Source organism: Salvelinus namaycush, chromosome 34 (assembly GCF_016432855.1).
Source record: "Salvelinus namaycush isolate Seneca chromosome 34, SaNama_1.0, whole genome shotgun sequence".
NCBI lineage: Eukaryota > Metazoa > Chordata > Actinopteri > Salmoniformes > Salmonidae > Salvelinus > Salvelinus namaycush.
In genome coordinates this window covers 29,058,629-29,084,855 of record NC_052340.1, presented here as the reverse complement: position 1 = coordinate 29,084,855, position 26,227 = coordinate 29,058,629, and the positions used below count along the sequence as shown (strand labels likewise).

Below are 26,227 nucleotides of genomic sequence, written 5' to 3'. Positions count from 1 at the left end.
CCCAGCCAAGGCCCACCTATCAGACCAACAGCATTGCCCTGAGAAGATCAGGGTTAGAGGGTTCCAGCCCTCTGTTCCTCCACCCTCTCTCCAATTAAGACAGAACTGTCAGGAGCACCAACTGGCCGTGGCTTCACTTATTACAGAACAGAATGGCCTCTTCAGCTCTGTGGAGCTGCTGACCTTACAACTAATATGATACACTGATACCCTAGATATTTTGGTATTACCTGTTCTTCTTGGTCAGCTCTTGATCTGAAACAGCGTGTTGTCATTGGACACTCATATCTGAAGAGTTGAAAAGTTCAGGAAAACATTGGAGACCTTGGTAACCTCACGGACTGGCTGGACTCACTGAACACTAGCACAGGGGAGAGAATACAGCCTCTGATAAATCACACAATGTGGTAAGAGTCACACACTACTGCTGAAAGTGTATTTTCTCTGGTTAGCCTTTTGGACATAACACGTACTAGAAGGTAGCCTACACTTCCACCAACCAACGAAAGCTATATGATTATGGAAAACAAAATGAAAAATTGTGCTTCAAACATTCTCTAGAAGTTTGTATCCATCTTATCTTCTAAAAAGCACAAACCCATAGAATGTCTTTACACAGTGCCAAGAGCTGGTGAAAAGTAAATTGAGAGGGGATGTACTGAATTAACCAAAAGAGAACCAGCCAAGTTTAATCGGTGTCATATCGATCTTTCCTTCCATAGATCTACACGCAAAGGACATGACACAGCATTAGCAATAAGGTTGATGACAAAAGAAAACCACCTAATAGGCTAGTTTATAAAGGAAAACACCAGGCTATTTTTGCAGCCAGGCCTGGCTGTTGTTTATGTTGTTGTAAGGACACAACAGACTTTAATAACATGTCTCCTAGAGGTCGACCGATTAATCGGCTTGGCCGATTAATTAGGGCTGATTTCAAGTTTTCATAACAATCGGTAATCGGTATTTTTGGACACTGATTGTGGCCGTTTTTTTTTTTTTTTACACCTTTATTTAACTAGGCAAGTCAGTTAAGAACACATTCTTATTTTCAATGACGGCCTAGGAACGGTGGGTTAACTGCCTTGTTCAGGGGCAGAACGACAGATGTTTACCTTGTCAGCTCGGGGATTCGATCTTGCAACCTTCCGGTTATTAGTCCAACGCTCTAACCACCTGCCTTACATTGCACTCCACGAGGAGCCTGCGTGGCAGGCTGACTACCTGTTACGCAAGTGCAGCAAGAAGCCAAGGTAAGTTGCTAGCTAGCATTAAACTTATCTTATAAAAAAAACAATCAATCTTAACATAATCACTAGTTATCTACACATGGTTGATGATATTACTAGTTTATCTAGCGTGTCCTGCGTTGCATATAATCGATGCGGTGCCTGTTAACTTCTTATGGCTGCAGCCCGGCGTCGGTACACTTATGACAACAGCCACTTCAAGTGCAGGGCGCGAAATTCAAAAGATATTTTTTTTAAATATTTAACTTTCACACATTAACAAGTCCAATACAGCAAATGAAAGGTACACATCTTGTGAATCCAGCCAACATGTCCGATTTTTAAAATGTTTTACAGCGAAAACAGCACGTATATTTATGTTAGCTCACCACCAAATACAAAAAAGGACAGACATTTTTCACAGCACAGGTAGCATGCACAAAGCCAACCTAACTAACCAAGAACCAACCAAACTAACCAACAAACAACTTCATCAGATGACAGTCTTATAACATGTTATACAATAAATCTATGTTTTGTTCGAAAAATGTGCATATCTCAGGTATAAATCATAGTTTACATTGCAGCTACAATCAGAAATTGCACCGAAAGCAGCCATAATAATTACAGACACCAACGTCAAATACCTAATTACTCATCATAAAACATTTCTGAAAAATACATAGTGTACAGCAAATGAAAGACAGGCATCTTGTGATTCCAGCCAATATTTCCGATTTATTAAGTGTTTTACAGCGAAAACACAATATAGCGTTATATTAGCTTACCACAATAGCCAAAAATACAAGCCATTTCCCAGCAGTAAAAGTTAACGATCGTGACAAACCAGTAAAAGATATATAATTTTTGACTAACCTTGATATTCTTCATCAGATGACAGTCCTATAACATCAGGTTATACATACACTTATGTTTTGTTCGAAAATGTGCATATTTAGAGCTGAAATCAGTGGCTATACAATGTGCTAACGTAGCTACTATTTCCCACAACGTCCGGATATTTTTCTGACACTTTTTATGACACACATATTCTGACCAAATAGCTATTCATAAACATAAATAAAAAATACATGTTGTATAGGAAATGATAGATCCATTAGTTCTTAATGAAATCGCCGTGTTAGAATTCTAAAAAATAACTTCATTACGACATCCAGCTTCCGTATAGCTAGAGTACCCAAAACTTGGGCGCCGACGACTAGTTCACATCTACGACAGATATATGAAATAGCATCATAAAATGTTTCTTACTTTTGCTGATCTTCCATCAGAATGTTGGACAAGGGGTCCTTTGTCCAGAACAATCGTTGTTTGGATTTAGAACGTCCATTTTCCCTCTTGAATTAGCAAGCACACTAGCCAAGTGGCACGAATCTCTCCATCGTCAACAAAGTCAGAGAACGGAACACGGCAAAACTCCCGAAAAAATTTCAATAATCTGATTAAACTATATTGAAAAAACATACTTTACGATGATATGGTCACATGTATCAAATAAAATCAAAGCCGGAGATAGTAGTCGCCTATAACGGCAGCTAAACAGAAGGCAAATCCAGGTACCACCTCGCGCTCTCCAGAAAACCGGAAATGGGGGACACTTCATACAAAGAGCTTGTATTCCACTTCAGACCAAGATAAACACTAAATTTCTTCTCTCACCGCCTCTTGACATCCAGGGGAAGGTCTATGAAGTGCATGTATACTCATACGTATCATGCCCATTCATAGGCAGGAAGTAGAACAGAGCATCGATTTCAGACTTTCCACTTCCTGGTCAGGAAGTTTGTGCCAAATGAGTTCTGTTTGACTCACAGATATAATTCAAACGGTTTTAGAAACGAGAGAGTGTTTTCTATCCAATAGTAATAATAATATGCATATTGTACGAGCAAGAATTGAGTACGAGGCCGTTTGAAATGGGCACCTTTTATCTGGTTACTCAATACTGCCCCTGCAGCCCAAACAGGTTAATTTCTCACCCCCCCTTCTTCTCAATTTCCGCCTAAAGACATACCCTAATCTAACTGCCTGTAGCTCAGGCTCAGAAGCAAGGATATGCATATTCTTGGTATAATTTGAAAGGAAACACTCTGAATTTTGTGGAAATGTGAATTGAATGTAGGAGACTATAACACAATAGATCTGGTAGAAGAAAATACAAGGAATTAAACATACGTTTTCTGTTTTTTATTGTTGCTGCATCATCTTTCAAATGACCAAGAACAGCCAAACATACAGATATGATGCTGTGGATGATTTGAATGAAGAACATAAGATGGCAACAATAGCTGAGCAAAGTTTTAGACAGATAACTTCAAAAATGAGCGAGCTACATGACATTGAGCATGAAGTCACCCAGGTGTCCCACACAAAATGTACCCAAGTGGCCGAATTGGTACAGTGATACATTTTGAAGGAAATAACTATAAACAAAATACATAAATGCTATTCTAACACACCCCAAAAAAAAAATATATATATATGAAAAAAATAATTAAAATAAATAAATAATAATAAACAAACAAATAACAAGGGTAACTATTTACACATGTTCTATTTACAATATTGTGAAGACCCTCAGTCCTCTACACAATATTGTGCTGCTGGTGCCATGGCCCATAGCAGTCTCTTTCTGCTGTAAAGCAGAGGCTTACTGAACAGGTGGTGCAGGTGATGGGGCATTTCCTGTGACAAAGCGCACAACGACGTCTCCCTACTGTGCCCTTTTTGCCCTGAGGCACATTCATGCCTGCAGAGATGAATCTGGGCAGGTGAACAGCACTGGTTGTGGTGTTCAGACTCTAGACTTTGTTTTAGCTTTTCCTGATTTATTCGCCATAATTTAAATATATAAACTTGTTGAAAATGCTATTGAATATGTACTGCTATGCGTTACACTCGTGGCTCCGTCAAGTAGGATTTGCAATGGCGAATGAACCTCTTTTATGCCAAAATTTTCGACAAAGGCTGGTCTTCAAACGTATAACCATTACATATTGCCGTTTACCTCAGCTCATTGGCTATCTTCCAAGCTAGATTTCAAGATGATCAGTGGTCATTGGGCCAAAATACAGTCAATCAACGATAGACCGGTCCTACCATTGGTGCGCAATGAGGTCATTGATTGGTGTCTTCTAATCGGTTTGTTTCGGTCAATACGTCCCGGGAAAAGAGCCATCATGTATGGTTGTGTTAGTAACAACCAGAGGATTGCAATAAAACCAACCATGACTGGATAAACGTTGGTTTAGTGTGTGTAATTACCACGAACGCTTCGTCCAAAGTTGAATGAGACGGAAATCACGACGCAACCGGATTACAAATGTTTCGTGTTAGGCTATAAAAATGTATTTTATCAAACAAAACGAACATTCACTGTGTAGTTAGGACACTTGGCATTGCCACCAGAGGAAGATCTTCAATGGTAAGCGATTTATTTTATTGTTATTTCTGACTTTCGTGACGCTAATGCTTGGTTGGAAAATGCTAGTAATACCTGTGTGTGTGGGGCGTCGTCCTCAGAAAATCGCATGTTTGCTTTTGCAGTAAACCTTTTTGAAATCTGACACAGCGGCTGGATTAATAAGACGTTCATCTTTTAAATGATGTAAGATACATGTATTTACAAGAATGTTTAATACAACGAATGGTGTATTTAAAATGTTAGCTCTCTGCAGTTTCACAGGATGTTGGCCTGGTGGGACGTTAGCGTCTCACCTACCCTAGAGAAGTTAATGACCTAAGGCTCGTATTTCTATGTGTTATGTTATAATTAAGTCTATGATTTGCAGTCTGACTGAGCGGTGGTAGGCAGCAGCAGGCTCGTAAACATTCATTCAAACAGCACTTTCGTGCGTTTGCCAGCAGCTCTTCGCTGTGCTTCAAGCACTGAGCCGTTTATGAGTTCAAGCCTATCAACTCCCGAGATTAGGCTGGTGTAACCGATGTGAAATGGCTAGCTAGTTAGCGGGGTGCGCGCTAATAGCGTTTCAATCGGTGACGTCACTCGCTGAGACCTTGAAGTAGTTGTTCCCCTTGCTCTGCAAGGGCCGCAGCTTTTGTGGAGCGATGGGTAACGATGCTTCGAGGGTGGCTGTTGTCGATGTGTTCCTGGTTCAAGCCCAGGTAGGGGCGAGGAGAGGGACGGAAGCTATACTGTTTCACTGGCAATACTAAAGTGCCTATAAGAACATTCAATAGTCAAAGGTATATGAAATAGAAATGGTATGGAGAGAAATAGTCCTATAATTCCTATAATAACTACAACCTAAAACTTCTTAACTGGTAATATTGAAGACTCATGTTAAAAGGAACCACCAGCTTTCATATGTTCTCATGTTCTGAGCAAGGAACTTAAACGTTGGCTTTTTTACACGGCACATATTGCACTTTTACTTTCATCTCCAACACTTTGTTTTGCATTATTTAAACCAAATTGAACATGTTTCATTATTTATTTGAGGCTAAATTTATTTTAATTGATGTATTATATTAAGTTAAAATAAGTGGTCATTCAGTATTGTTGAAATTGTCATTATTACAAATAAATAAATGAAATAGAAATTGGCCGATTAGTCGGTATCGTTTTTTTTTGGTCCTCCAATAATCGGTATCGGTGTTGAAAAATCATAATTGATCGACCTCTAATGTCTACATTAATTCCCCTCAATATAACCGGCAATTGTAGTGGGTAAACAGTCCCCTCCTGCCGTTTTGAACTTAGCGAACTCAAAGAGAATCTGAGTAGAGACAGACAGACAGCCGGAGAGGGATTCAAACTGACAGAAAACATTTCCCTTTGGAGAGACTTGATTCAGGAAGATTAGGCTATTCCCCTCCTCGCCCAATATTAAGAGGACTTGTTTGAATGTCAGCACTACTGGAAGTGAGTGCAGACTGACTGAAAAGGTGCTTACATATGATTATTGAACTATAGAGACGGGTAGACAAGGCGCTATTAGTACAAAGGTTACCAGTTAATTTGTTTTCGAAGACAATTGATCGTGACCTCCACCAAAGGGTATTAATATAATTGCTTACCTGAATGTCTTATACACTGCTCAAAAAAATAAAGGGAACACTTAAACAACACAATGTAACTCCAAGTCAATCACACTTCTGTGAAATCAAACTGTCCACTTAGGAAGCAACACTGATTGACAATAAATTTAACATGCTGTTGTGCAAATGGAATAGACAAAAGGTGGAAATTATAGGCAATTAGTAAGACACCCCCAAAAAAGGAATGGTTCTGCAGGTGGTGACCACAGACCACTTCTCAGTTCCTATGCTTCCTGGCTGATGTTTTGGTCACTTTTGAATGCTGGCGGTGCTTTCACTCTAGTGGTAGCATGAGACGGAGTCTACAACCCACACAAGTGGCTCAGGTAGTGCAGTTCATCCAGGATGGCACATCAATGCGAGCTGTGGCAAAAAGGTTTGCTGTGTCTGTCAGCGTAGTGTCCAGAGCATGGAGGCGCTACCAGGAGACAGGCCAGTACATCAGGAGACGTGGAGGAGGCCGTAGGAGGGCAACAACCCAGCAGCAGGACCGCTACCTCCGCCTTTGTGCAAGGAGGTACACTGCCAGAGCCCTGCAAAATGACCTCCAGCAGGCCACAAATGTGCATGTGTCAGCATATGGTCTCACAAGGGGTCTGAGGATCTCATCTCGGTACCTAATGGCAGTCAGGCTACCTCTGGCGAGCACATGGAGGGCTGTGCGGCCCCACAAAGAAATGCCACCCCACACCATAACTGACCCACCGCCAAACCGGTCATGCTGGAGGATGTTGCAGGCAGCAGAACGTTCTCCACGGCGTCTCCAGACTCTGTCACGTCTGTCACATGTGCTCATGTGCTCAGTGTGAACCTGCTTTCATCTGTGAAGAGCACAGGGCGCCAGTGGCGAATTTGCCAATCTTGGTGTTCTCTGGCAAATGCCAAACGTCCTGCACGGTGTTGGGCTGTAAAGACAACCCCCACCTGTGGACGTCGGGCCCTCATACCACCCTCATGGAGTCTGTTTCTGACCGTTTGAGCAGACACATGCACATTTGTGGCCTGCTGGAGGTCATTTTGCAGGGCTCTGGCAGTGCACCTCCTTGCACAAAGGCGGAGGTAGCGGTCCTGCTGCTGGGTTGTTGCCCTCCTACGGCCTCCTCCACGTCTCCTGATGTACTGGCCTGTCTCCTGGTAGCGCCTCCATGCTCTGGACACTACGCTGACAGACACAGCAAACCTTTTTGCCACAGCTCGCATTGATGTGCCATCCTGGATGAACTGCACTACCTGAGCCACTTGTGTGGGTTGTAGACTCCGTCTCATGCTACCACTAGAGTGAAAGCACCGCCAGCATTCAAAAGTGACCAAAACATCAGCCAGGAAGCATAGGAACTGAGAAGTGGTCTGTGGTCACCACCTGCAGAACCATTCCTTTTTTGGGGGTGTCTTACTAATTGCCTATAATTTCCACCTTTTGTCTATTCCATTTGCACAACAGCATGTTAAATTTATTGTCAATCAGTGTTGCTTCCTAAGTGGACAGTTTGATTGACTTGGAGTTACATTGTGTTGTTTAAGTGTTCCCTTTATTTTTTTGAGCAGTGTATGAACATAGTGCTTAAATGAGTCAAATTTCATTTCACGTAATCAAATTACCATCAAAATAAATTTCCATCATTAAAATGATCAGAGATTAGAAAACCTAGGACTGATTTCTAGTCCCTCTAAAGCTTTACTAACGATCATGACAGACTATCACCATCGTCCCCTCATTCAGCTAGCCTAGCGGTTGCTGGTTTAGTCATCTCATAGAAGAGAATCATCACACAGAAGTCTGAGGATGAGTGCTGGTGCACCTGTATCACAGAACGCTCCTGGGCCCACCAACACCATCACTGCACATCACGGTTTGTGTTCCAAGGCTCTCTTGGCCCTGTCCCACGGGAATATAGAGACATCCTCCTAACGCTTGTTTACTCAGTAACTTCTACAGCTCTGACACCCTGTAAATGTGTTTTCTGCAGAGGTGTTGAAGCTTTTGACCTTTTATTCTGTCAGGGAACTAAAGAAGTAATGGAAGACTTGAGAGGAAGACAAGAAAAAGCTAGCAAAGAGAATGCTCCCTCCCTGCATGTTGCCTGAATGTTCCCTGCCATATTAGAATGTTGCCCATCTGGTTTTCTAGTTTAGTGCAGACTTTAGTTGCGACAAAACGGTGATGGTAGCAAATGATTTGAACAGGATTTCAGTTTCACGTGTCTCTATGTCATTTAACAGACCAAGTCTACAGAATTATGCTCGTTCCTAGTAAAGACTGGCTAACTGGAAAAACTCAATTATTACTGAGGGCAGATCAGCTTGCAGTGCCAGTGACGTGGTCGGCCTTTCTACAAACCACTAACTCAAAGACCAAGTTAACAAAGAGGGAGGCTCAGGCACACTGGCCTGTTCATTATCCAGCTCTGAGAGGAGACGATGACAGCAACCACTTCTATTCTGTTCTGAATCTGGGCATTATGAAGGGAGTCCATGTCACATTAAGAACTTGGGTTTCTCATGGTCATGGTTCAGTGACGCTGCCTGTCATGTTTAAACATCACATCATGTAACTGATACCATCCTTTGATTAGCAACACTGATTGGTAACATTGGCTATTAAAGATGCATCTATGATGTCATCTGACCTGGCAGTGCTGGCACACTTAACAGGCGATCTGCCAAATGTGAGATGACTATAGTCCTCCAATACAAGGCAGCACAGCATCCATAGTTAAATGGATACTTTGGGATTTTGGCAATGAGGCCATTTACCTACTTCCCCAGAGTCAGATGAACTTGTGGATAGGATTTTCATGGCTCTGTGTCCATTATGAAGGAAGTTAGAGGTAGTTTCACAAGCCAAGGATAATTAGCACTGTGACGAAGTCTATGGTATCTGCTAGCAGATACTCAGACTTCCAGTTACTGCACTAGCGCTAGTTAGCAATTGCACTAGCGCTAGTTAGCAATTGCACTAGCGCTAGTTAGCAATTGCACTAGCGCTAGTTAGCAATTGCACTAGCGCTAGTTAGCAATTGCACTAGCGCTAGTTAGCAATTGCACTAGCGCTAGTTAGCAATTGCACTAGCGCTAGTTAGAAATTGCACTAGCGCTAGTTAGAAATTGCACTAGCGCTAGTTAGCAATTGCACTAGCGCTAGTTAGGGGTCAATGTAAATTTTCCAGTGGCAATTTTTATGAATTGTTCAGCAGTCTAATGGCTTGGGGGTAGAAGCTGTTGAGGAGGTTTTTGGTCCTAGACTTGGCGCTCCGGTACTACTTGCCGTGCGGTAGCAGAGAAATCAGTCTATAAATTGGATGACTGGAGTCTCCGACAATTTTATGGGCTTTCCTCTGACACCGCCTATTATATAGGTCCTGGATGGCAGGAAGCTTGGCCCCAGTGATGTACTGGGCCGTTCGCACTACCCTCTGTAGCACCTTAGATGCCGTGCAGTTGCCATACCAGACGGTGATGCAACCGGTCAGGAAGCTCTCGATGGTGCAGCTGTAGAACCTTTAGAGGATCTGGGTGCCCATGCCAAATCTTTTCAGTCTCCTGGGAGGGAAAAGGTTTTGTCGTGTACACAACTGTCTTGGCATGTTTGGACCATGATAGTTCGTTGGTGATGTGGACACCAAGGAACTTGAAACCCTCGACCTGGTCCCCTACAGCCTCGCATCGATGTTAATGGGGGCCTGTTTGGCCCGCCTTTTCCTGTAGTCCACGATCAGCTCCTTTGTCTTGCCGGAGGGAGAGGTTGTTGTCCTGGCATCACACTGCCAGTTCTCTGACCTCCCTATAGGCCGTCTCATCGTTGTCGGTGATCAGGCCAAACCACTGTTGTGTCGTCAGCAAACTTAATGATGGTGTTGGAGTCGTGTTTGGCCACGCAGTCATGGGTGAACAGGGAATACAGGAGGGGACAAAGTATACACCCCTGAGGGGCCCCAGTTATAAGGATCAGCGTGGCAGACATATTGTTGCCTACTCTTACCACCTAGCGGCGGCCCGTCAGGAAGTCCAGGATCCAGTTGCAGAGGGAGGTGTTTAGTCCCAGAGTCCTTAGCTTAGTGATGAGCTTCGTGGGCACTATGGTGTTGAATGGTGAGCTGTAGTCGATGAACAGCATTCTCACATAGTGGTTCTTTCTGTCCAGGTGAGAAAGGGCGGTGTGGAGTGCGATTGAGATTGCGTCATCTGTGGATCTGTTGGGGCGGTATGCGAATTGGAATGGGTCTGGGGTGTCTGGGAGGATGCTGTTGATGTGAGCCATGACCAGCCTTTCAAAGCACTTGTAGTTTGATTCAATCTTAATCCTGTCTTGACGCTTTGCTTGTTTGATGGTTCGTCTGAGGGCATAGTGGGATTTCTTATAAGCGTCCGGATTAGTCTCCCGCTCCTTGAAAGCGGCAGCTCTAGCCTTTAGCTCGATGCGGACATTGCCTGTAGTCCATGGCTTCAGGTTGGGATATGTACGTACAGTCACTGTGGGGAAGACGTCGTCGATGCACTTATTGATGATGAAGGCAATGACTGAGGTGGTGTATTCCTCAATGCCATTGGATAAATCCCGGAACACATTCCAGTCTGTGCTAGCAAAACAGTCCTGTAGTGTAGCATCCGCGTCATCTGATCACTTCCATATTGAGCGAGTCACTGGTACTACCTGCTTTTGTTTTTGGTTGTAAGCAGGAATCAGTAGGATAGAATTGTGGTCAGATTTGCCAAATGGAGGGCAGGGGAGAGCTCTGTACGCATCTCTGTGAGTGGAGTAAAGGTGGTCTAGGATTTTCTTTCTTCCCTGATTGCACCTGTAACATGCTGGTAAAAAATTGGAAAAACTGATTTAAGTTTGCCTGCATTAAACTCCCCGGCCACAGGGAGAGGCGCTCCTGGGTGAGCATTTTCTTCTTTGCCTATGGCCTTATAGAGTTGGTTGAGAGCGGACTTAGTGCCAGCTTCGCTTTGTGGTGGTAAATAGACTGCTACGAATAATACAGACGAGAACTCTTGGTAGATAGAGTACCTTATGATAAGTTGTCGACCACACTACCTCAGGTGAGCAATACCTCGAGACTTCTTTAATATTAGACATCACGTACCAGCTGTTATTGACAAAAAGACACACACCCCCACCCCTGGTCTTTCCAGAGGTAGTGTCTCTGTTCTGCGGGTGCATGGAAAATCCCGCCAGCTCTATATTGTCCATTTCTTCGTTCAGACACGTCTCGGTGAAACATAAGATGTTTCAGTTTTTAATGTCCCGTTGGTAGGATAATCTTAATAATGGGTCATCAATTTTATTTTTTAACGATTGCACATTAGCAAGAAGAACGGATGGCAGTGGGAGTTTACTCGCTCGCCTCCGGCTTCTCAGAAGGACAGCCAATCTGCGTCCCCTTTTCCGGCGTCTTTTCTTCACGCAAAAGGTGTGGATCTGGGCCTGTTCCAGTGAAAGCAGGATATCCTTTTCGTCGGACTCGTTAAAGGAAAAATATTCTTCCAGTCCGTAGGGGGGTAATCGCTTTTCTGATGTCCAGAAGTTATTTTCAGTCATAAGAGACGGTAGCAGCAATATTATGTACACAATAAGTTAAAACATAAGTTACACAAAACGCAAAAAGAAATTATGCCAATTTGTAGACTAGAAATCCAATTTAACTTAATTTTTACAGTTATACTTCTTTTACTGAGTTTTTATTCACTATACTGAATAGTTATTCATGCTTGTACATTTTAAATGTACAGTACTTCCATAATAATAGGCTCATGGGAGGAAGCAGAGAAATATGCTACTGAAACATGGCATAGTGGGGGTCTGAGGTTGGGATGCAGATTCTGGCAAAGGAGGAGACTGGTAAACACACAGAGTAGCACCACAGCAGGTCCAATATAATCCTGTGGTACTATACACAGACAGGCTGCTGATTGGCCGATTCTCCCCCAGTGGGCCAACGCGCCCGCCACACATGGCCATGGTGGCCAAGGCGACACACAAACACACACACACAGCTGACTCTGCAGTACCATATCTACCAGTCTCAGAGACAACAGGAAACAGAGCCACGGGATACTATTCCCACCAAAGGATGAAAAACAATTCTCCATGTGGCCTTCGACCTGTCAAACATGAATGTGCTCCATCTATCTTAAGATTTAAAGAACTCATGCAGCATTACCTTCCTGAGGGCAAATAGGGTAGGAATGAAAGGTCAAAACGTATAACTCATCCATCCACCACTCAGCATAGCTTGCATGTTAAGCTCACAGGACGAGAAGTCATTCCTATAACTAGAAAAAGGGTACTTTGACATATTTGTGTTTGAGGTGCACGTGATATGTAGGACGTAGAGGTGGAATCACCCGCAGCAAGAGCGACATCAGTTGATATATACAGAGAAAAGAGTCAGCCCGAGAATTGACCCCTGTGGTACCCCCATAGTGACTACCAGAGGTCTGGACAACATTTGACACACTGAACTCTGTCTGAGAAGCAGTTGGTGAACCAGGCGAGGTTCACGTGATCTTCCTGTCCGGGTTGGCGCTCCCCCCCCCCCCCTTGGGTCGTGCCATGGGGGAGATCTTCGTGGGCTATACTTGGCCTTGTCTCAGGATAGTAAGTTGGTGGTCGAAGATATCCCTCTAGTGGTGTGGGGGCTGTGCTTTGGCAAAGTGGGTGGGGTTATTTATATCCTGCCTGTTTGGCCCTGTCCGGGGGTATCGTCGGATGGGACCACAGTGTCTCCCGACCCCTCCTGTCTCAGCCTCCAGTATTTATGCTGCAATAGTTTGTGTCGGGGGGCTAGGGTCAGTCTGTTATATCTGAAGTATTTCTCCTGTCTTATCCGGTGTCCTGTGTGTATTTAAGTATTCTATCTCTTTCTCTCAGAGGACCTAAGCACTAGGACCATGCCTCAAGATTACCTGGCCTGATGACTCCTTGCTGTCCCCAGTCCACCTGGTTGTGCTGCTGCTCCAGTTTCAATGGTTCTGCCTGCGGCTATGGAACCCTGACCTGTTCACCGGACGTGCTACCTTGTCCCAGACCTTCTGTTTTTAACTCTCTAGAGACAGCAGGAGCGGTAGAGATACTCTGAATGATCGGCTATTAAAGGCGACTGACATTTACTCCTGAGGTGCTGACCTGTTGCACCCTCTACAACCAATGTGATTATTATTATTTGACCCTGCTGGTCATCTATGAACATTTAAACATCTTGGCCATGTTCTGTTATAATCCCCATCCAGCACAGCCAGAAGAGGACTGGCCTCCCCTCATAGCCTGGTTCCTCTCTAGGTTTCTTCCTACGTTCCGGCCTTTCTAGGGAGTTTTTCCAAGCCACCATGCTTCTACACCTGCATTGCTTGCTGTTTGGGGTTTTAGGCTGGGTTTCTGTACAGCACTGTGTGACATCAGCTGATGTAAGAAGGGCTTTATACATACATTTGACTGATTGATTGATTGATGCGTTTACCTTTCTCCCTCCCCATATGGATCCTTCCATACATTTAAAATCTACACACAATACTCAATAATGACGAAGAGAAAACAGGTTTAGACATTTTTACAAATGTATAAAAATACATTTAAAAAAACGTTATTTTCATAAATATTCAGCCCCTTTGCGGTGAGACTCCAAATTGAGCTCAGGTACATCCTGTTTCCATTGATCATCCTTTAGGTGCCAAAAGGCACCTAAAGACTCTCAAACCATTAGAAAAAAGATTCTCTGGTCTGATGGAACCAAGATTGAACTCTTTGGCCTGAATGCCAAGCGTCACGTCTGGAGGGAACCTGCTACCATCCCTACGGTGAAGCATGGTGGTGGAAGCATCATGCTGTGGGGATGTTTTTCAGCAGCAGGGACTGGAAGACTAGTCAGGATCGAGGAAAAGATGAATTGAGCATAGTACAGAGATATCCTTCAAGAAAACCTGCTACAGAGCACTCAGGACCTCAGACTGGGGCAAAGGTTCACCTTCCAACAGGACAACGGCCCTAAGCAAACAGCCTTGACAACGCAGGAGTTGCTTCGGGATGTCCTTGAGTGGCCCGGCTAGAGCCCGGACTTGAACCCGATCGAACATCTCTGGAGAGACCTGAAAAAAAGCTGTGCAGCAACCCTCCCCATCCAACCTGACAGAGGATCTTCAGAAAATTATTGGAGAAACTCCCCAAACACAGGTGTGCCAAGCTTGTAGCGTCATAACCAGTAAGACACCCTGCTGTAATCGCTACCAAAAGGTGCATTCGACAAAGTACTGAGTAAAGGGTCTGAATACTTACGTAAATGTGATATCAGTTTCTAATTGAATAAATTTGCAAACATTTACAAAAACATGTTTTTGCTTTGTCATTAAGGGGTATTGTGTTTAGATTGATTAGGAACAATTGTTTGTTTGTTACAAAATGTGGAAAAAGTCAAAGGGGTCTGAATACTTTCCGAAGGCACTGTATATCACATTTCTATGCCACTTAAAACATTTACGGTACGTTATATTTCACACACAGGTTTCAGCCCTCTCAGCTCTGTCTACTTGTCCCAGGCTAGCAAGGTGATGATGGACTATTGTGCTCCACTTACCATGCGGTACTAAATCTGACAGACCAGGGCTGCTTGGCATTATGGAAAACCTACTTAGACAAATAAAGGCTGCGATGAATGTGACCAAGGGGAGGCTCTGAATGTTTGATAAAAATGGAATACTATCTGCAGCACGTACAGACTTAAACACAGTTCTAGGACATGTAGGTGCTCTGCAAGGCCAAAGGCACCTCCAGTGACAGCCCAAGGACAGGTTATTACGGAAGGGATGGGAAAGGGAAAAGGGGATACCTAGTCAGCTGTACAACAATGCACTCAACTGAAATGTGTCTTCCGCATTTAACCCAACCCCTCTGAAACAGAGGTGTGTGGGGGGGGGGGGGGGGGGCTGGCTGGCATAATCGACATCCACGTCTTCGGTGCCCAGGGAACAGCGGGCCTACATGGCTTTTTATAAATGCATCTTGAAAGATTGGGCATGGGTAACGGATGGCATAAGGGAGGAATCCTGCCCACATGCACTGCACGCTCTCACAGACACTACAAATTAGAGTGTTTTTAATTAATAGATAGATATAAGATGCAGTGTGGTGCTGTAATCCTGCAGTGAACTTGGAACGAAAAAAAGAAAAAGTGGACTGGTACCATTCGATCACACTCGCTCCCGTCAACCAACTGACATTTGGCCGATAATAGATCTTCCAGAAATTACTAACTTCCATATACCAACACCAATATGCCATGTCAATTATGGTCATTTAGGTACAAACGTAAGGTCTGCTAGGCAGAACTCACCTTGGTGGTGTCATCATGTGACCGTTGGTACCGTTTCCACCGGCACCCATAGATCCCTGTGAGACATGACAAACACAGCTGCCTCTCGTAAACCTGCAGGGGTTGGTGCTTCACCATGCTCCTTCAGTTCTGGCACGCCTCCAGACCTCTAACATCCCATTGACCAAACGGGAAACCTGCATGGGAGAGCAACAAGAAAACAGAAACATTAGTATTGCCTACAATACATTCTAAAAGGAAATATTGTATCCATTAGGACACAAGACCGGTGTAAGGTTGATTGTTGTGGGTATTTCACTGAGGTGACATTTGAATATCAAGTCAGCAAGACAGATGAAATTTGAATAGCAACATGCCACACGCTTATTTACGCATGGAATGAGAAGAGAAAGATAGCGCCGCTAGAGATGCCAGCTTCGCTTCAAGTCCTTAGGAAACTGTGCATTATTTAGTTTTTTTATGTATTATTTCTTACATTGTTAGCCCAGAAAACATTAAGTGTTATTACATTCAGCCGGGAAGAATTATTGGATATCAGAGAGACGTCAACTTACCAGCACAACGACCAGGAATACAACTTTCCCAAAGCGGATCCTTTGTCTGCACCTCCCAGGGCATTTGAACTGATTACAGAGGCCGACCCAAAACAACGCCGTCGAAGGAGCGGTCTTCTAGTGAGCCTTCGGATGCACGTACACCACCCACCGCTTCCAAGTATATTACTCGCTAATGTCCAGTCCCTAGTTAACAAAGTCGACAAAATTAAGGCAAGAGTTGCTTTCCAAAGACATATCCGGGATTGTAACTAGAGGTCAACCGATTATGAATATTCAACGCCGATACCGATTATTGGAGGGCCCAAAAAAGCCAATACCGATTATTGGAGGACAAAAAAAAGACGATACTGATTACTCGGCCGATTTTAATATATAATTTGTAATAATGACAATTACAACAATACTGAATGAACAATGAACACTTATTTTAACTTAATATAATACATAAATAAAATCTATTTTGTCTCAAATAAATAATGAAACATGCTCAATTTAGTTTAAATAATGCAAAAACACAGTGTTGGAGAAGAAAGTAAAAGTGCAATATGTGCCATGTAAAAAAGCTAACGTTTAAGTTCCTTGCTCAAAACATATGAAAGCTGATGGTTCAATATTCCCAGTAAAGAAATATTAGGTTGCAGTTATTATAGGAATTATGACTCGTCGACTATTTCTCTCTATACCATTTGTATTTCACATACCTTTGACTATTGGATGTTCTAATAGGCACTTTAGTATTGCCAGACTGCTCTATCAAATATCAAAACATAGATTTAATTATAATAATCACAGAAATACGAGCCTTTTGTCATTAATATGGTCAAATTCGGAAACTATCATTTAAAAAACAAAACGTTTATTATTTCAGTGAAACACAGAACCGTTCCGTATTTTATCAAACGGGTAGCAACCCTAAGTCTAAATATTGTTGTTACATTGCACAACCTTCAATGTTATGTCATAACGATCTCCCGGGTGGCGCAGTGGTCTAGGGCACTGCATCGCAGTGCTAGCTGCGCCACCAGAGTCTCTGGGTTCGCGCCCAGGCTGGGCTGGGTTCGCGCCCAGGCTCTGTCGCAGCCGGCCGCAACCGGGAGATCCGTGGGGCGACGCACAATTGGCATAGCATCGTCCGGGTTAGGGAGGGTTTGGCCGGTAGGGATATCCTTGTCTCAGTATGTAAAAATGTAATAAAATGTATGCACTCTACTGTAAGTCGCTCTGGATAAGAGCGTCTGCTAAATGACTAAAATGTAAATGTAAATGTAATAATTATGTAAGGTTCTAGCAAATTAGTTCGCAACGAACCAGGCGGCCCAAACTGTTGCATATACCCAGACTCTGCGTGCAATGAATGTAAGAGAAGTGACACAATTTCTCTAGTCAATATTGCCCGCTAACATGAATTTCTTTTAACTAAATATGCAGGTTTAAAAAAAAAAAATACTTCTGTGTATTGATTTTAAGAAAGGCAAAAGGTGTTTATGGTTAGGTACATTTGTGCAACGATTGTGCTTTTTTCGCGAATGCGCCTTTGTTATATCACCCGTTTGGCGAAGTAGGCTGTGATTCGATGATAAATTAACAGGCACCGCATTGATTATATGCAACGCAGGACAAGCTAGTTAACCTAGTGTAGTTAACTAGTGATTATGTGAAGATTGATTGTTTTTTATAAGATAAGTTTAATGCTAGCTAGCAACTTACCTTAGCACCTTGCTGCACTCGCGTAACCGGTGGCCCGCAGTTTCCTCGTGGGATGCAATGTTATCGGCCAAAAATGCCGATTTCCAATTGTTATGAAAACTTGAAATCAGCCCTAATTAAATCGGCCATGCCGATTAATCGGTCGACCTCTAATTGTAACATACTCTGTTTCACGGAGTCACAGCTAGCTGAGGACATGCTGTTGGAGTCTGTACAGGCAACATGATTTTCAGTGCATCACGCCGACAGGAACAAACATCTCTCTGGTAAGAAGGAGAGCGGGGGAGCATGTTTCATGATTAACAACTCATGGTGTAATTGTAACAACATACAAGAACTCAAAATCAGCATATCGATTGCAGTACACGAGCGAGTAACACACGCGAACACTGCTACTCTAACTTCCGCAATGCACACAAGGCCCTCCCCTGCCCTCCTTTTGGAAAATCTGACCATGACTCCATCTTGTTGCTCCCCTCCTAAAGGCAGAAACTAAAACAGAAAGCACCTGTGCTCAGGTCTATCCAATGCTAGTCTGACCAATTGGATTCCACGCTTCTCGATATGTTTCGGGTAGCCTCAGACAATAACATTTATGTATACGCTGACTCTGTGAGAGTTTATAAGGAAGTGTATAGATGTTGTACCCACTGTGACTATTAAAACCTTCCCTAACCAGAAAACATGGGTTGATGGAAGCATAAGCGCAAAACTGAAAGCACCACCGCATTTGGGGCAGCAGGGTAGCCTAGTGGTTAGAGAGTTGGACTAGCAACCGAAAGGTTGCAAGTTCAAATCCCCGAGCTGACAAGGTACAAATCTGTCGTTCTGCCCCTGAACAGGCAGTTAACCCACTGTTCCTAGGCCGTCATTGAAAATAAGAATTTGTTCTTACCTGACTTGCCTAGTTAAGTAAAAAGGTAAATTTAAATCATGGCAAGGCAACTGGAAACACGGCCGAATACAAACACTGTAGTTATTCCCTCCGTAAGGTATTCAAACAAGCAATGTGTCAGTATAGAGACAAAGTGGAGTCGGAATTCAACGGCTCGAACACAAGACGTATGTGGCAGGGTCTACAGACAATCACGGATTACAAAAAGAAAACCAGCCTCGTTGTGGACATCGACATCTTGCTCCCAGACAAATTAAACAACTTCTTTGCGCTCTTTCATGACAATACAGTGCCACCAACACGGCCCGCTACCAAAGACTGTGGGCTCTCCTCCTCCGTGGCCAACGCGAGTAAAAAATGTAAACATGTTAACCCTTGCAAGGCTGCCGGCCCAGACGGCATCCCTAGCCGCGTCCTCAGAGCATGCACAGACCAGCTGGCTGGTGTGTTTACGGACATATTCAATCAATCCCTATCCCAGTCTGCTGTCCCCACATGCTTCAAGATGGCCACCATTGTTCCTGTTCCCAAGAAAGCTATGGTAACTGGACTAAATGACTATCGCCCCGTAGCACTCACTTCTGTCATCATGAAGTGCTTTGAGAGACTAGTCAAGGATCACATCACCTCCACCCTAGACCCACTCCACAGACGATGCAATCACCATCACACTGCCCTATCCCATCTGGACAAGAGAAATACCTATGTAAGAATGCTGTTCATTGACTACAGCTCAGCATTCAACACCATAGTACCCTTCACATTCATCATTAAGCTTGAGACCCTGCGTCTCGACCCCGCCCTGTGCAACTGGGTCCTGGACTTCCTGACAGGTCACCCCCAGGTGTTGAAGGTAGGAAACATCTCCACTCCGCTGATCCTCAACACTGGGGCCCCACAAGGGTGCGTTCTCAGCCCCCTCCTGTACTCCCTGTTCACCCACGACTGCGTGGCCATGCACACCTCCAACTCAATCATCAAGTTTGCAGACGACACTACAGTGGTAGGCTTGACTACCAACAACAACGAGACAGCCTACAGGGAGGAGGCGAGGGCCCTTGGAGTGTGGTGTCAGGAAAATAACCTTACTCAATGTCAGCAAAACAAGAGATGACCGGGGACTTCAGGAAACAGCAAAGGGAGCACCCCCCTATCCACATCGACGGGACAGCAGTGGAGGTGGTGGGAAGTTTTTTGATTCCTCGTGTACATATCACCGACAAACTGAAATGGTCCACGCACACAGACAGTGTAGTGAAGAAGGCGCAACAGCGCCTCTTCAACCTCAGGAGGCTGAACAATTTGGCTTGTCACCTAAAACCCTCACTAACTTTTACAGGTGCACAATTGAGAGCATCCTGTCGGGCTGTATCACCGACTGGTACGGCAACTGAACCGCCCACAACCGCAGGGCTCTCCAGAGGGTAGTGAGGTCTGCAAATCGCATCACCAGGGGCACACTACCTGCTCTCCAGGACACCTACAACACCCGATGTCATAGGAAGGCAAAAAAGATCAAGCACAACCAACCGAGCCACTACCTGTTCACCCCGCTTCCATCCAGAAGGCAAGGTCAGCACAGGTGCATCAAAGCTGGGACAGAAAGATTGAAAAACTCCTGAAAGTCCTCCGTAAAGTAGCAGGAATGAAACTTTCACCTAGCGGTGTATAGGCTCTGTTCAATCGATAAGTGGTTCATAGAGATTACAGTTTCTATGTGAAGGAAACGTATGACATCACGTTTTACCTAACTTTTTAGTAGAGGCCAGGGATTAAATATTGCGGATTCCTTACGATGGGAAATTGGCTAAATTTGCCACAGGAAAATGTATTTTGGGTGGAAGAATCTAGGCGAAATGCCAGGGGAATGGACTCTAAAGGTAACACATTTAAATTAGATGGCCAAACACTCCTTGCAAACTCAGAATGCCTTGTTTGTTTTTTTGATATCATGAGACATTTTGTGGCTTTATTTTTAAATAGATTTAGGTTTTATGTCGTCTTATTCTGGAATAGAATGGTCGAAAGGGTGGAGGGGTCACGAGGAATTGGTATTGGGGTTACCAAACCTAAAATGAACTTTAAAATGTTTTATGTGGTGTGGTGGTTATGGAGAACCATGGGGTAAGAAGACCAGTGTTAGACTCGGTGGTGAGATAATGTCGCCGTGTCTAAGGGTAGTACATGCTAAATAAAGGATGGGGTGGATTAAAACAAACATTTAATCATTGGAGTAAGGACAGTGAATTTACAATTAACAGGTTTAGTTTATAATTAATACTTTTGGATTGCTGATTAAAATGTTGCATAGTGAATGCACACTCTTAACCAAAAGGGGGGTTTCATTATTTTGATTTGGAAGGTCCCCTGAGATTGAGGGGGGAGAGCAGTTAGTGATATTCGGCAGTTTGAGGTATTAACGTATCTGAATTAGGCCATAAACGAGTTCAAGATAATAAGTGAGGCCGGTTCATGTGTGTTCTGGACCTACGGTTCACCAGCACGCACACACCATTTACTGGTATTGAATGTGCGACAGTGGTGTGTTGATACTGTGGGATTTATTGAATAGGGTCTTTTCAATTCAGTTAAATTGGGAATGCAGAAGGATGGAAATGTTTGAAAGGTATTTAAATGGTTTCTGAAGGACAGGGAAAGTAAACGTAGAGGAAACATTTTAATGGTGTCGAATGGCCTGTATCCTAAAAAATTGTGAGGAATGATCAACCTCACTAGAAATTAACGGAATAGGGGGATTTAATTATAAAATGAATGAGAAACACCAGTCTCTATCCAAATTGTACCATTACTTTAGGAGATTATTATTTCCGTAGGGAGTTATAAAGAGTTGTAATTCTAAATTGATTAGTTATTCGAATGTGTTTATTTTTGATTTAACATCTTTTTGAATCACGTGTTCGAAAGGGGAAAATGACCAGTTCCCTGAGGTCCTGGTCTTTGTGTACTTATACAGTGGTACAGTGTTCAGTCTGCATATAGAAAGGAAAATATGTGAATAAGGGATGACAATTATTTAAAATGGATTGTAATATATGTATTGCTGATTTCATTTTGTGTTTTGATACAAATTTTACCAGATTGGATAATGGAGTGTGGATTTCTGCGAGGGGTTAGGGTGCTAACTTCATAATCTGGTAACTCTTTCGAGAAGTCGCCAGTAGAATAAAGGAGCATGGACTAATTTAGAAAAATGGTTTTAGCAATACCAATATGTTATGCTTTTTGACATTTGTCATTGAGATAATGTTATGAAGAAAAGGTTAATGTCAAAATCCGTCATATAGTCAATGTTTGTTTGGATTTCCTGAAACAGAAATGAACTAAACTGTTGTTATGATCTGTACTTTTTTGAGGTTATCATAGAAGGTGGTCAGATCGTGTCTTAATGCATGGTAGGAATAACTTGACCACAGAGTGTGTGTAAACCTCAAAACCCTCTCTAACCGGCAGAAGAAAGAGCGACAAAGGCGTGCAATGAGAGACAGTGACTTTTACCACTGCTATCTGAGTCCGAGGCATAAACCGGGGCGGGGTGCTGATAGCGCCTGTGGAGTGAGCGTGGAGAGAGAGAACGGCTCAGGTGAGAGACTGGTGTACGTGGGAGAAACGGAACTATCTACTATCTACGGTGCCTGTGAAATGTCACAGGCACCGTTGGGAAAATGAACTGTAAACGATATCTGAAGAAGACACGCTAGAATGATAAGTGCCGGGTGAAGGAAAGGGGGGGGGGTGGTATACACCCTGCTAACTATTTAGACTAAGAATGCATTGAGATACTGATATTTTATTACCAGGCCACTTGTGACAGGAAAACAGGGACAAAGGGGGGCTGTAATGAGAAGAGTTATTACCAGCAATAAAAGGTTGTTTATAAATATATGTTCTAACAGGGATGATGTGTGCTAAATTGAGAAGCTGGAATTCGAGTCCTAGACTCAAAGTCAGCACTAAGGACTGCCATTCTACATTTTGGTTGGATAATTTATCAAATGTTTTATTTTTGATTGGGATACAGCGAGAGAGAATTGCTACAGAACGATGAGGGGTGGGGGCGCTGCTAAAATGTATTTGGCCGAGAGAGTCTCCAGAAACCTTATCTCTAAGTGTCATCCTGAAGGGAGGTGGTTTGTTAGGGAATCACTGGATGATAGCTTGGGACAACCATGAAAGTTTTTTGTTCTCTTTTGTTTTACCCTGTATTCAGAATTGTAATGTTACATCGCATCAATGGATGGTGCTAAGTTATTAAACATGTACTTTTTTTTCGCTTTCCTTTTCAAGTCAATATGTTTTTAGGTTTCGTGGAACATAAGGGTGTTCATTGTTCCAGAGGAGGGAATGATGTATATTGACTAACTGATGTGAGAATGTGTTAGTATGTTTCTAACTGTAGTTCCCAGAGACTGTATATGGTTACAGGAGATAGCTGTCTTCCCTCTTCTATGAGCTAAATGTACACAATATGGGGATGTAGTTGAACATTACACATACTTAGTTCATGGTGAGAGTAGAAGAGATAATGGTGGCATTTTAGACACTATGGTAAACTTTCAGGACACATGTGACGAGTTTTGTTAGGTTGGATATTTTTCCTAAATCATTCATCTTTTTCCCAATTTCTAACAACCAGCGAACATTTGGCAGATTACATGCAGGAGTTATTCTCACGGCAGTCATAGTAGCGACAGTAACTGAAGGAGCATAACTAGTAGCGAATGATGCTATAATGACAGCATGGAACTGGACTACTGCTCAAATGAGGCGTATTGTGAGACTATAGTCATGGGACATGTTAGTAGTAGCAGGGGTTACTTTAGTAGCATTGTTGAAATATCAGTTTGAGGACTTGTGCCACATGGATTGGTAACTGGTAACTTGGAGACCGATGGGAGTACAGGGGAGGCTATTCAAATGTCACAAATTAGTGATCTTGCCATAGGAGAGTTTTTGTTGTCAGGAAATGACCCATGTGTTGCAGTGTGTATATCCTCAGGTGAAAGCAGAGATAACCAAGGGCACGGGCTGAATTCTGGAGATTGAGTATACATCAAGAGACACCAGGCGGGGGTGTTGGGACAGCGTTGATTTGGGCCACACACACTACTCCGTACAGTACCTGCAGCGGTAAAGATCGTCATGTCTCTCCTTGGGGGGTGCATAGTTCTCACATGAAGTGAGGTCCAGCAGCATAATGGTGAGCTTGAAGACACCATGACAGAGGAAACGGAGCAAGCGAGCGAGACTAGATTCCACTGTAAGACATACAGATGGGTTGGTTCTGAGAGCTACTTTAAACATCCTAGTTGGGTTGAGGTTAGCTGCTTTATTGGTTAATGCATCATATCATAGAGGATAGATGTTTGGGTAATTGTACTATGAACAAAATGTTGAAGGCATTGATGTAAAAGCATTTACAGTGCCGAGTTACCTCAAGAGGATGTAACATTGATTAGGGATACGCACTTGCATATCAGGTCACGTGCCTATTAGGTGAAATGGAGGAGATGGGGAACATGACATGGCTTGGGAACACCTCTCGGAACCTGGGGCCGAAAGGGGAAGACTGGGCAAAAGCATGAGGAAGCTTTTACAGAGCTTTCATTTTTGTGGAACCCAGCAGGAAAGTATCCTGGAGGCATAGAGTCAGGTGAAGAGAGAGTGGGAATTGTCATGGTCTCAGACTTTGGTTTTCATGCATAATAATTATGCATAGCTTATCAGATTATTAACTTCTTATGGCTGCAGGGGCAGTATTGAGTAGCTTGGATGAAAGGTGCACAGAGGTGCCCATATTAAACGGCCTGCTCCTCATTCCCAGTTGCTAATATATGCATATTATTATTCATATTGGATAGAAAAACCTCTGAAGTTTCTAAAACTGTTTGAATTATATCTGTAAGTATAACAGAACTCACATGGCAGGCAAAATCCTGTTTGTATTTTTTCTGGGGGTGCCAATTTTCAACCAAGCTCTCAAAGAAATCACAGCGAGCCATTGATGAGTTTTCACTTCCTACGGCTTCCACTAGATGTCAACAGTCAATAAAACTTTGTCTGATGAATCTAATGTGAAGGGGTGCCGAAGGAGACAGAAATGATTCACCACTGCCACTAGCCGACCATGCTTTCACCTTGCGCGTTCACGTGATATGGAACGGAGATGCCTCTCTCAATTGAAGTCGATGTAATTCTCCAGTTGGAACGTTATTCAAGATGTATGTTAACAACATTCTAAAGATTGATTCAGTACATCGTTTGACATGTTTCTACTGACTGTAACGGAACGTTTGGACATTTCGTCACGTTATAGTGGTCGCGTTTTGAGACTTTGGTTAGGGCTTTGGTAAACTATTCGAAAGTAGCTAATTTGACAAATAACGGACATTAACGAACAAATCAAGCATTTATTGTGGACCTGGGATTCCTAGGACTGCATCCTGATGAATTCATCAAAGGTAAGGAAACATTTATCATGTATTTTCTGGTTTTTGTTGAGTCCAACATGGCGGCTAATTTGGTTATTCATCTGAGCTCCGTCTCAGATTATTTGAAATCTGACGCAGAGTTTGCATTAAGGAGAGGTATATCTATAATTCCATGTGTATAACTTGTATTATCATCTATATTTATGATGAGTATTTCTGTTGAAACGATGTGGCTATGCAAAGTCACTTGATGTTTTTGCAACTAGTGAATGTAACGCGCCAATGTAAACTCAGATTTTTTTTATATAAATATGAACTTAACAAGAAATTTGTGGTGAGGTTGAAAAACGAGTTTTAATGACTCCCACCTAAGTGTATGTAAACTTCCGACTTCAACTGTACGTTATATAGGTATGCACGTCAGCTTTGACATTGGTTTTGCAAATCGGCCTTTAAACTAGACATTGTCGATACTGATGTTGGCATTTTTCGCTAATATCGTCTGTTTCCGATATGTTCATCGATATATCGTGCATCCCTAATCAAAGCAAAAAAAAACATGTTCCCAAGTGTCATTGAAGTACCTCAGTAAAATAGAACACACAGTACCAGTGGCGGACTGGCCATCTGGCATGACGGGAAAATGCTAGATGGGCTGGTCTATTTTTAGCGCAGTGGGTCTGTCTAACTTGGTTTTATTGTGCAAAATGATAATTATCTGGCTAGTAATGGAGGCCTCAAGGGGCAAAAATTGTCTGGTGTGGGGGCCTCAAGGGGGGATTTTTAAAAACTTGTGTTAGAAATGCCAGGGCAGATTTCTGGTCCCAATCCGCCCCTGCACAGTACAATGACAAGCCCTTTCAGTACTTTGATACCAAACCAAGACACAAATTCGAATTGCCATTGTCAAATCCTGGTTCCAATGACAACTGTGGCTGCCTCTTGTGGCTTACATCGATACCTACAAGGTCAGAGCTAAATT

General features: G+C 43.1%; 1 protein-coding gene across 1 annotated transcript in view; it reads right to left on the bottom strand.

Moving 5' to 3' along the window:
- LOC120028965 (glycerophosphodiester phosphodiesterase domain-containing protein 5-like) overlaps positions 1-15,793 on the bottom strand; it is a 61,231-nt gene extending 45,438 nt beyond the window's left edge. The window contains exon 1 of the mRNA XM_038974250.1: positions 15,638-15,793. Coding sequence (XP_038830178.1) covers positions 15,638-15,754 — 117 coding nt within the window. The 5' untranslated portion in view covers positions 15,755-15,793. The remainder of the gene's footprint in view (positions 1-15,637) is intronic.
- Positions 15,794-26,227: the final 10,434 nt, after the last annotated feature.